The sequence below is a fragment of the Poecilia reticulata genome, linkage group LG2, assembly GCF_000633615.1.
Source record: "Poecilia reticulata strain Guanapo linkage group LG2, Guppy_female_1.0+MT, whole genome shotgun sequence".
Lineage (NCBI taxonomy): Eukaryota > Metazoa > Chordata > Actinopteri > Cyprinodontiformes > Poeciliidae > Poecilia > Poecilia reticulata.
The window spans coordinates 39,999,940-40,012,022 of NC_024332.1; the positions used below are offsets into that span (position 1 = coordinate 39,999,940).

The 12,083-nt window shown below is 36.4% G+C and overlaps 1 protein-coding gene across 3 annotated transcripts in view; it reads right to left on the reverse strand.

Moving 5' to 3' along the window:
- The window catches only part of ube2f (ubiquitin-conjugating enzyme E2F (putative)), a 42,640-nt gene that overhangs the window by 26,296 nt on the left and 4,261 nt on the right, over positions 1-12,083 (reverse strand). For all 3 annotated transcript variants that reach the window (XR_532886.1, XM_008402380.1, XM_008402372.2), the window contains exons 2-4: positions 9,872-10,038; positions 7,662-7,691; positions 5,943-6,008 (exon numbers count right to left, since the gene is read on the reverse strand). Coding sequence is in view for 2 of the 3 variants with exons in the window: in XM_008402380.1 (XP_008400602.1) it covers positions 5,943-6,008; positions 7,662-7,691; positions 9,872-9,986 (211 nt within the window). In the remaining variant the exon portion in view is untranslated. The remainder of the gene's footprint in view (positions 1-5,942; positions 6,009-7,661; positions 7,692-9,871; positions 10,039-12,083) is intronic.

Genomic DNA, 12,083 nt, shown 5'->3' on the forward strand with positions numbered 1-12,083 from the left:
AAAACTGTTTCCAAAGATTTGTATCTTCTTAAATTGGCCAGGATACAAACTGTGGAAATACAAGTATTTTCACATTCAAAGATCTGAAAAACACTAAAATTGTATTCTACACTTTTCAAGATGGTGCAGGAACCCAGAACATGTGTAAGTGGTGATCAAGAGACTAGAATTTTGATGGATGAATAAAAGAAGGAGCAAGAGGAAGGCACAAAACCACGAACATCCTCTGTATAACAGCTTCGGTAAGATGAAATGAACAATCCATGACTGTCTGCAGCAGGCAAGAAGAACAATCAGACATTGTTGTTAAGAAACATTTGACTTTTAAAACTTTTACTGCTTACTCCTCAGACTGGCTTTGATATTTATTGTTACTGAGAGCACTCTGCCGCTCATATTTATAAGAGCAACATTTGGCCTAAAGGCTGAAAAATTTAATCTTGAACTTAAAAAAAAAAAACATAAATAAGACAGAGATCCAAAAAGAAGTGTATCTTTTTTTTGCATTTCTCCAAACAGGGACTTGTCTATTCAATAATTTTGTTTGAATTCAGCAAGAGAAAAGAGAGACAGCAAGGCATTTAAATAATTCACACCCCTCATAAGTAAATCATACAAGTCAAAAGAGGATTCATTGTGAAGACTTTCAAAACACTTCTACTTACCGACTAGAGGGGGAAATCATTTCTAATAATATGAAAGGATAATATGCACATTTTAAAAACTGAGTTCACGCTTAAGCAGATTTATGAAAAAATATGTCAAATCAAATGGGATACAATTTATCATCATCATTTAAACAGGACATGTTTCTAAAAGTTACAGAACAACACAACCTCTGCACTTKTGGTTTTAAAAGATGTAATCTTTGTATCTATCAGACGTAACTATGACTATAATTGTCCATATTTTTCATCTTTTGTTCCATTTAACTAAAMTACTTTAATTAGATGCAACCTCTTGCTGAGCCTTCTAAAAATCCCCTCCCTCTGCATCTCTATGGTGCAATATGCAAAACAATATGCCTTTTATTCACATGCAAAACAGCAGAAAGACAYGTCGTCCAATACAGAGASACATCTAGTCTTCTGTCCAGTTTCCCTTTCATTAGAGTCCTGGTTAAACTGTGAATAAAAGATGGGTCAGAACATGTTCACCTCGCAGTGTTGCTGGAGTCCCCATCCTTCAAAGACTCAGAGCCTGACGCCACAAATAAGAACCGTTTTAGTGAAAAAAGAAACTAAACTGGGAGAAGCAGGAGGAGACAATTAAAACTGCAAACAAATGCATAAAAGTTTATTTTTCCCCCCCGTTTGTTTTTGTACAACCAGACAAAATACAAAAATAAGCCCGTTTTCATGTTTGTTCCATTTTCCACATGGGCTCCAAGCAAAACACCGAGAGGAAGTGGAACAATGTGCAAATGTAACAAGGAGTCTCCAGGCCCTTAACTGCAAGTGTGGGGCTGCTGCCTTACACACTTTTCTGCTGACCAGAATGATTCTTCAGACCCGCTCATCAATACTTGGATAGACACAGTAACAYGTGGTGTAAATTCCAGCACAAAAACAGGACACAGAAAGCCTCATCCATCATCCAAGGTGCCGTGAAGGAAACATTGTTATTTCCACGCTGTACTTTGAAAAACATGTCCTCCTCATTTTGTGCTTCCCTGCAAGCCATCGTCTGTATTTCACGCCGTGAGAGCATGCTTCCAGCTGAAACCCCCCACCGTGATGTTTTCCTGCATGCTTCTGAATTCATGTGAGAAGACCCCTCAATAATAGTCTAATAAAATAGASTTTGTGAATAAAACATCAAGCTAAAGTATTTTTACCCATGAAGGTCTTTCCACATTTTGCTATATTGTAGTCACCTGAAGTGATTGATCATCAAGATATAAAAAAAAACATAGATAATCCTTTTCTTTCAGAGAAAGCAGGTATTTCTGTTTGTCCATCTATCCATCAGAATAATTGATTTTCACGGCACTGAACAACTTTTAGTTAAACAGAAACAAAACTGCAAGGGTCAGCATGCACATTTTTTTATTATTTGCATGCCGACTCTAATTACGGATCAGGTCAGTAGTAATCTGGGTGCAGTGATGGAYTCAGACATGAACCTTCAGAGTCACATAAAGACAAAGTTGGCCTTTTATCACACGAAGAACATTTCCAGGATTAAAGGACTAATGAAAAACTCATCCATATGTTTATCTTTAGTTGCACTGATTACTGCAACAGCCTTACAAGTCTGTCTAAAAAGAAAACAGCTGATCCGTAACGCTGCTGCTCATGTCACTGAACAGCTTAGCAACAAAGTACACTAAAGATTTGGTTCTGGTTCTGCATCCAAAGAACCAGAACCAAACACGGAGAAGCAGCATTCWGCTTCTATGCGCCACAAATCTGGAACCAACTTTCAGAAAACTCTAAAACAGCTGAAACACTGAGTTCCTTTAAATTAAGACTAAAATCCCATTCGCTTAGAGTTCCCTTTGATTATTAGTAAGTGGGAAATGTATCAACATATTTGATGTAAATTTGCTTGATGATTTTGATGACAACATTTTAAAAAAATTATATGTACTGCTTGTTTCATATTTGGTGAAACAAGCACCAAAGTGCTTTACATTTTGTGATGTAAAGCACTTTGAACTGCCTTATTGCTGAAATGTGCTATACAAATATACATTTTTGACTATTTATTCCTTATTTACCCCAATTCTATCCAAACTTGTGCAGTAGCATTTTGCTGAACCCATACCTAAAGCCTTAACCCAAAGTGTTGAATAAGAAAAGTTCAGATATAAGTACAGACCATAAACTCCAATATTACTCCCACCAGGTGCTGTTCAAATGAAGCAGAATGACATGATGTTACTGAGGAGACGGCTGTCTTGAATCAGATGACTTAAAATGACAGGAATACTTATCTGTTTTAATGAGCAGAATAGAGGCAGTTTCAATTAAAACTGCGTGTAAATAAAATCATTATGAGTCACTCATGGCACTCCTATTTGCTGCTCAAGTAACGCTGAGCTAGAGTAAGCAGCCCATTGTRGCCCTGAGATATGTAAACGATAACAGGAGCATGAGAAAACAAAACAAAACAAGACGACACAAAGAGAAGACGCAAGAAAAGCTCGCAATGCCGTAAGCTGTGTATTCTCTATATAACAAGTCAACATGATTTTACCTTCACCACACAAGACAAACTAGACAGCTTGAGCCCCGGGGCAAGCTTCCCTATACTTTTGACTGTGGATAAAACTGATAAAACATCTACTGCAACTCAATTTAGAGAACTGAGACGCACAAAAATAGCAATCAGCATCACAGACACACATGATTTGATGTAATATTTTTCATTTGACTGCTGGTTAAGATTACAAATCCTGTTCTATAAACACACACATGCCTCGCAGCAAGATCTGAAGTGCTTCTTATTAAATTACTTTTCACACTGTGCTTGGAAATAAACACACCTGGCGGACTGATGAGTAAAGCGGAACAAAGTGCGTGACAACAGGAACAGAGTCCAAAACTGTGAGGTCTAAATCAGGAGGAGAGAGAAAGGAAGGCGGTGTGAACTGGGACGGCTGCGCCAGGGGAGGCAGTCTTTTTAAATAATTGAGCGAGTCTTTCTCTGAGAACTCAATCTCCATATCAATTCTGTTTTAAAAGAACAAGACACCAAACCTTTTCACTAATCGCTGATCTTTGCATTTTCTCCACAGATATTGCTTACGAAGTTCTTTCTGGCAGCTAATCTGAAGTCATGGTGCCAGTTTGAGTGACACAGACGAGACAGGATTACAAATATGCAAGCGTAATCGAACAGAGAAGAGAGGACGTCTGATCTAGTCCTACTAAGGTTTTGCTGTGGAACCACCTAATTTCAGATCCATAACAAGCTCTTTTTGCATAGGTGTGAGTTGATGACACCGCCAAACCTTCCCCTGATCATTCTCACCTCAAGAGACCCAACATGAGTTCTCATAGTGGAAATAGTTCCACTATTTCCCAGTAATCACACCAGCAGCTGTCAACCATCTATCTGATTTTTTTTGGATCCTCCTCCAGCCATGTGTAGATCTACCATCGTGTCCCTGATGTCCTTTGACAGCTCTTATGGTCTGTCTGTGGTGGCCGAGAGGTTAAAACGGAATAAAATTATCCTCTAGACTGATGGATTTTATACATAGAAGTTAGGGTGAGGCGCATCTACAAATAGCTATGTTTCCCTAACAAATGGAAGGAAAAAATTGTTGTTCTGCTGTCGAAAAAACACAATTTTGAAATTGCGGTGTTTCCATTAAATAGGATCCATAATTAAAATCAAACATGGATAAGTTTGTTCAAGCGATAAGTCATTAAAAAACAAGAATCACCATCATCCACCTACCACTTACTGTGATCTTCTTCATCTTTCTGCCTGTAGTAACATCTGGTTGTTGATCACATGACTCGTGTGATGCAAAAAAACTATTCAGTATACACATATTTTTATTTAGCCAAATTAACTACTTTATTCTAGTTCAAAAACCTTTTGAGAAAAACATGCTTTTTTCAAATTTGGCATGTTTTCATTAAGCAAACGTATTTTGGTAATCCCATTTTGCAATAATATGATCAGTGGAAACGCAGCTAAAGATAAATTGATTTACGTGCAACATGAGGCCAGAGCTAATCTGCAGAAGTTAGAATTCTGGTTCTTGCTAAATAAAACATAAATAAATAATTCAGCAGGGGACCAATCAGTTATTTTCACCTCTCTTAATAACAAATTAATTCAGTCATACTTAAAAGATTGTGAACAATGTGTTGTAAAACTATTTTTGTCAAATCTGAATCAGGAATCTCTTAAGGAATAATTTTACGTCTCATCCTCTTCAGCCCATATATTAATAGTCAACCAGAAATCTGTCCTTAAGTAAATTTGCAAACGTACGGCGACGACAGTGTCATTTACATATTTGGTAAAAGCTGTGAAGCAGCCAATGGAAAATTTAACAACACTTTACATAAAATACCAAGGTTTAACTACTCCTTCATGATACAAAGAAAACAAAGTTTATGTTTTCAGTTAATAAAGCTTCATAATGGTCCTTGCATGTTCAGACCAACAGGAATGCCGTTGAACGAGCATCCCAGAAAAAATATTTAGGAATAATTTTGAAAACTCAGCTAAATTCTAAAACCCATGTTACAAAAATTGGCAAAACTATAACATTTAACATAAATTGTTTTAAAATGTTCATGTTCAAAATGTTTCACTCTTGAGTTTTATCCCCTTTGCTGGCTGTGTTTTTAACTGGGCATGTTGTTAATATCTCTGTGTAATTAATTAATGACAGACAGACAGATATTTGTTCCCAGTTTCTAGTTTCTGCATAATACATTAACTGTTGGGCAGCTTTTTAAATGCAGGTAATGGAGAAGGTAACACTGGGTTTAGGCTGTGTTACAGTTTCCTTGTGACAGGTAGGGAACTGGAAGTGACAGGTAAGACAACCTCCAGAGACTTGTGTAATTCCACACTGGTGTGTTTGTGTTGTTCGACACTTGATAGGTAGCCCACTTAGCTTGGAAGGCTGCTGAGCATGCACAATGGACTTCACTATGGGCTTATCAAAGTGTAACCGTAATGTGGAAATACAGAGCAGGGCTCCAAGTGCCATTCAGTGAAAATGCGCAATTAGAAACAAAACAGCCAGCGGATGCACTTTCACTCTCGGCAGCATACTTAGACTCCTAACCTGAAGAAAAATCTTTATTCTCTTTATATTCAAATCCCTTGTGTACAACATGAGTGCATGTGGAAGTTTACCGCAATTCATCAGTTCAAACTTTCAGTTACGCAGGGACTAAATTTAAATATAAGATATCTGCATTTCTGAACATATTTGACAAGATGCCAAATGAGGTTGCTCTTACCAGGAGACACTGCAAGCTGAAAGTGATGCAACTTATTCTCATCTGGGAAACTGGCTTTGCATGTACCTGCACACAGTAAAAACAACAGTGAAAATGACAGCTGTCAGCATTTAGACTGAAAAGTTTGAATCATAACAGCAATGTGCCTTTGTGGTGTAAAAATCTGCACATATTTAACATGTTTTATCTTTATTAAAGCCAATTTAATCCCCAGTTTATCCCTAATATCAGCACCAAAAACGAGATTTATAGATTGCCTCTAGGTATCCCCATGGCACCATATTCCCCCCTGGTGTTCAAAGATCAGTACTGCAAGCTGAATGAATAAGAGCAATTATGTTGATGTATTTGACCATTTAAAGACAAACCATTTTTACTTAAGCTGAACTGTTATGGATGCCATCATGATAATGGATAAGCACAAAGCTGAACCTCTACTTTATTCCGAAACAGATTGAAGGAAAAGAGTGTTCGCCATTAATAACCCCTCATAACGCAAAAAGGCTAAATGTTTTTGACTCCAGTTTTGAGATGGAGTCAAAGTGGGGCCACGAATCCTTGAAAGTCAAAGAGACTGTCAGCATGTTGTACCACCCCAGGGTGACTTCAACCCTAATTCATACTAAAACTGCCATTTCCTTCCCTTGCTACTTACATTTTGTACCAGTTAGATTCTAACTGTTAGAACCAAACTATTTAACTACTTGTCGCTACGGTTGAAACAAGACATTTATATACACYTTTTGTCCTCTCTTTCTGAATTAAATCAGATCAAACTTCTCTTGTTTTAGGTCAGTCAGAATTACCTCAATTATTTCTATTTGCTAAATTCTACAATAATGCAAGAACCAATCTGTCAGATTTATTAATGTCTTCAAGATTACCTAACATACAGAATRATTTCTATGTCTTCAAACACTGRATACAGTTTTTACTCAATGTTACCAAACGCTAAGGAAATRTATGCAAACTTCTGATTTTGAAGATAATCAATTAATAAATATTTCAGTTTTTCTCATTATTGCGGCATTTAAAAACTAGAAATAATTCTGGTAATTCTGACCTAAACAAGAGAAGTTTGGTCTGATTTAACTTCAAACAGTGAAAAAGGGTGCAAGTGTCTTTTTATTTGGTGTGGGTAAAATTCTGGTTTCAGCTGTAGGTATTTTTCCTGTATCACTGTTATGTGACGTAACAATCACAGAGATCAATATTCCAGAAAAACTGCACAAATATTCTGTATAATTTAATCTAATTGTATAAAATATATTGAAACTGTGCATTATACCCCGTTATCATGTAGTTTGAGCCAGTTGACTCATGTAACATGTCAGATAACAAGTTATTCTTTTGATTTTAGGATACCATAGAAAGTAATAAGTCCCTACAGACTTACTGTCCACATCTTGATGCTAATAATTTAGTTTTGTCTTCATTWAGAAGGATTAAAGTGACGAGGGCAGTTGCTGTGCAGAAATGAAGAACACYAGTCTTTSGAAAGCTTACAGTAGATTTCCCTAGATTCCAAAAAGAATCAGTTCAGTAACTAAAAGGTGACTCCCACCTCAAAGTATTAAAGTAAAGATGAAGAGCATATGTGAGCTCTGACAGCCACGTCCCTTAACTCAGAAAGAACTGATGATGGTTTCATTCTGCTCCCAGTTTCAGTGACTCTGCCTTAGGCAGAATGTGGAGCGGTAAAATATGCGGCATACTTACTAGGGAGATTGGCTTCAAGTTCTGCAACTTCTGTTGGGACAAAATAAGAACAATGAGTTAGAACAAAACAAGCTAAATATTGGGGATCTGTGAGTAGATCCTCAGTGGGTGCATTTGATTTAAAATAAACAGATGTGGAGCGTCTCTTTCTGTAACCACCGCTCTGTTGAGCTTGATGGGGATTATTCCTTTGTGTTTTGTGGTTCCTGAAGATTCAAAGTGTTTGGAACGGTGTGTAATTAGGCCAACAGCACAGAGAACTCACACTCCCACTCTTCTGGTTCATAAACGAAGTTTTTCCACATAATATCAAATGTGGGAACTGAATGAGAAAGGGGAAAAAAATGTCTTGTATGCAGCATAATGTTTCAGTGGGGAAAAAAACTGACTGGTGCAGTGAGACAAAAGATGAAAGTAAGAGCAGGAAAAAAAGGATGAAAAGCAGGAAAACAGCAGAGAGTTGATTTGCTGATGCTGGCTCTGGTTATTAGGTTCTGTTTTGCTAAACATATTCTCAGCCACTGAAGGAAAAGAACAAATTTGTTTCTCTGRGTTCTTTGTTTCTATATGCTGTTGTTGTCGTTTGATAAGACATTTCTATTTTTATTCATAAAAGTACATCTATTATGAATAAATCTAATTAAATTGATTCTCAGAGGAAAATWATTTTTGGTTTGTTMTTTTTCTTATTATTTCACTTCCTCCCACCTACAGGAGAAAGCTAATTAACAGCTAAACAGCAGAGAGCTACTGCTTCACCTAATGAAGCTAGCAATATGCAGCAGACATTGAAAWTRTACATTTGTTYATAAACAACAGTCATCTGCGATAAACTTTCGAATTCAGTCCAATAATAAAACCGCCATACACTTTCCAAAAAGACATAAATATATTTTCTCAAAATAAACTGTTAATTCATTTACTTTAAAATTTTTATTTATTTACTCACTTATTTAGYAAAATGTCTATTTATTTACATATCAACTTACAAATCTATAGATTTATTTGGATATTTTGAACATAKATAAGAGATAACTTATTTGTTTAAATGTATTTAGCKAAAACATATTAAATAGTAAAGGTCTGTATTTTAATATGTCTTTTTTTGCCTTTARATATTCACTTGAATATTTATTWAAGTTCTTCTTTACATAAAAAACTAATATTGTTTTATTAATTTACTTGATTAATTATTTACTAATTCTATTCACTTATTTAAAAAATGAAAATTTAATTAAATCAAATGTTATTTATTTATCSAYTTATTTATTCAATTTGCAGCCCAAGTCTATGTTTTACTTCTGGAATAACAGGTGATATTTCATTAAAACAATTTCTCATTTTTAGGCAACAAAATCTACATCCTTTACTGAAAGCCCTTAGAACCTGTACGACGTTACTTCTTACGGTAATCACTGATTGACAAGTGAATGCATAGGCTAATGCATAGAGCAGGTAAAGGGGATAAGTAGAAAAGGAAACCTAATTATAATAAATGAATCAAATATTTCAAGAGATAAGAAGCTAATTAAGCTGAGCCCATAAAAATAAAAATAAACAGCAACAAAAGACAAAACAGTCAGCAAGCCTATTATTTATGGTGATCGGGAGCAATTAAAACCCTTTYAAGTATTTTAAGTTCTTGTTTGTGGTTTTACTGTAGCCAAATGAACTTGCTGAAAAATTGTTGGTTATTTTTTGGATTCTTGAGAGCATCTCTCATTAGACAAGCGTTGCTCATATAAGAAAATAAGGCAACGTTTTAAAACACAATGAAAAGACAAAAATAAAAATAAAACATAAAARTAAAAAAACAACATAAACACGAATACTTGAAACACATATGTCCAATCTCTTGTTTTTCATTATTAACAATTTGAAGTCAAAACTCACTAAGGAGTGAATCCTTTTATTAAAATGAGTAAAAGGAGAAAAATGAGGTGCTTCATTTCAGCAGAGGTTTTAAGATGGAAGAAACTGGCTCTTTGAATTTTGAACGGCCAATATCTCTGTTGTGACTTCAGGTTAGGTTTGTCCAAAATATACCCGTTTATTTTTCAGTAATTTTGGAAGCTTGGAAGCTGCTTAGCACAAGCAGGCAGCTTCTGCTAAGGAGTTAAAAAGGACAAGACAGTMTTTCTTTGCTGACAAAGTGAGAGCCGCTCCTCTAATATAGCCCGACCGTAGGTTAAGCAATAAGTGGTGGGCACCTTTGGTGAGGAGGCGGTCTCTGATGGAGACCCTGTGGGTGGAGTCAGAGGCTCCGGAGGCACGGCCCGTCTTTCCTCCATCGTCCTTCTTCAACTTGCTGGCCAGTGTAAGCATGGCTAAGCTGCTCCGTCTGCTCTACACCACTCTGCGTCCGCTGCTTAGATGTCTGCAGATAGAACAAATCAAAACACACAACGGTCCGTTTTATTATTGTCAACATACATAATCATTAAAGGTAAAGACAAGTCGCAATCTGATACATGATTAATAAGTTCAACAAAAACTGGCTTGATGTTGAAAACAGGCCTGTCACGACACACGATAAATTAATTCATCACATTATAAATTAAAATGGGCTCAGTAATCACAAAAAGGCAGTTTTGCCTGTTTTCCCTGAYGCTAATAATTAAGATTTTCTGATGGGCAATTTGGTTAACAGAGACTTTATTCTTCCTTTTATTTATGATTTTGGATATGTTTGGCRTTTATTTCCATATTTAGCAGTTGTGGCTGTTTTTTTTTTCTTCCTAGTTGGAAATTATACAGTAGAGTTGTAGAAAAGAATCTGTCCTCTTACAGATTTCTTTGATGTTGCTTTTTTTCACACTTGAAAAAATAAGAAAATGTATTTTCTGAATGAGCATGCAAGCCACTTCCGCTCAACGTGACAAAAATGCCCTTAAATGTAATAACTGGTTGTGTCACCCTTTTTCTCGCACTGAAGAAGTTTAATCAAATTAAAGGTTAGATTTTCCTACATTTTTTCAGTGTGAGAGAGGTTACAAGTACAAGGGAACAGGCAGCTTCTGTGAACTGCTCTTTTCCTTCTGCAGCACTCACTCTCTGAGGCGTAACGTCACGCTCTGAAGGGAAAAAGRCTTCTTTCCGTTTTACTTGACGCATGATAAGTTTTAACAACTTCTTYCTCAAATGCATCATGAATTCTYTGATTTGCCTTTACTGTCACTTTTTGGAAGTTAACAGATTCAAAACTACTTGTTAAGATTCTTCATTTTCTTGCATCTGGCTGTTAATTCTTTCAGTTCCTCTGCCTCCAGCGGTCCTGSAGGGTATGCACAGAGATGTGAACACAGGCTGCTTTTTAGCAGATATGCTGACAAGGCTGCTAATTTGCCAACAAAGAAGAGAAACTGCAACAAAGTCTGCAGCTCAATGTGCCGCTGGTAAGAACAGCAGGGCAAAATGTGGGTTCGACTTCTGCTTAAGTCTGAAAAAAAATACAAACTCAGTATGTATGCAGACACCTGGTGCAACAGGAGCACAACTTCTAACTGAAGAGGTAGATTAAGATGAATAAAATCCAGTTTCGCAGTTTGAAACAACATAAAAGTCACAATTATTGCATAACTACTGCCTGAATATTAAGAAGTGAAGATTAAACATATTCTGTAACTGTCTCCATGTTCTCATAAAAAGTGTCTGTTGTTTCTGGAAGCAATAAAGATAAAAACTCAGAGGAGAATAAGACTGTTTCTCCAGCCGTTATCATACAGCCGTCTCAGAGTATGAGCTACAATAAAGATGTACCAACTAAACCAGTGACAGTTCCCTTTTGTGGTTCACACAGGCTGAACAAAAGTGGTTCAGAATCACACCCCAGCCACTGAGTCCACACAACCCATATATGTAAAACCACCCACAATAGACCTGCATGTACAAGGTGTAAAAACCTTCTGGCAACAATTCGCCATGTTAGATCAGCCAATCAAAAGTAGGTGGGTAAGTAAATCGCAATTATATAAACTCAGAAACCCTMCTACTGTGAACAAGAAGAGCAATGGCAGASAGGTTAACTTYCCAATGCTTCCTTTCCAAAGTAAGTAATAAACAAAAGGTTCAGCTGTTCAGTACAATTAAGATAATGAGTCAGCTTTTCAACAGCAGCGACGGGGAAGCCGGTCAGAATTGGTGATGGAGATAAATATCCTTGAAGAAAAGCGGTTMGAGGATGGGGTGGAAGTTCMTCAACRACCCGAAACATAAAGTCAGAGGTACAATGGAAGCGTTTCAATCAAAGCATATACCTCTGGAAAAAATGAAGAGCCCACTGCACTGAACCACGTTGAAAACCTCATGGTTATTCCACCAAATATTGATTTCTGAACGCTTCCTAAGTTAACCCATTAATATTGTTGTTTTAATGCATCTTTTTTGTTATTTTGACCATTTCTCATTTTCTGCAAATAAATA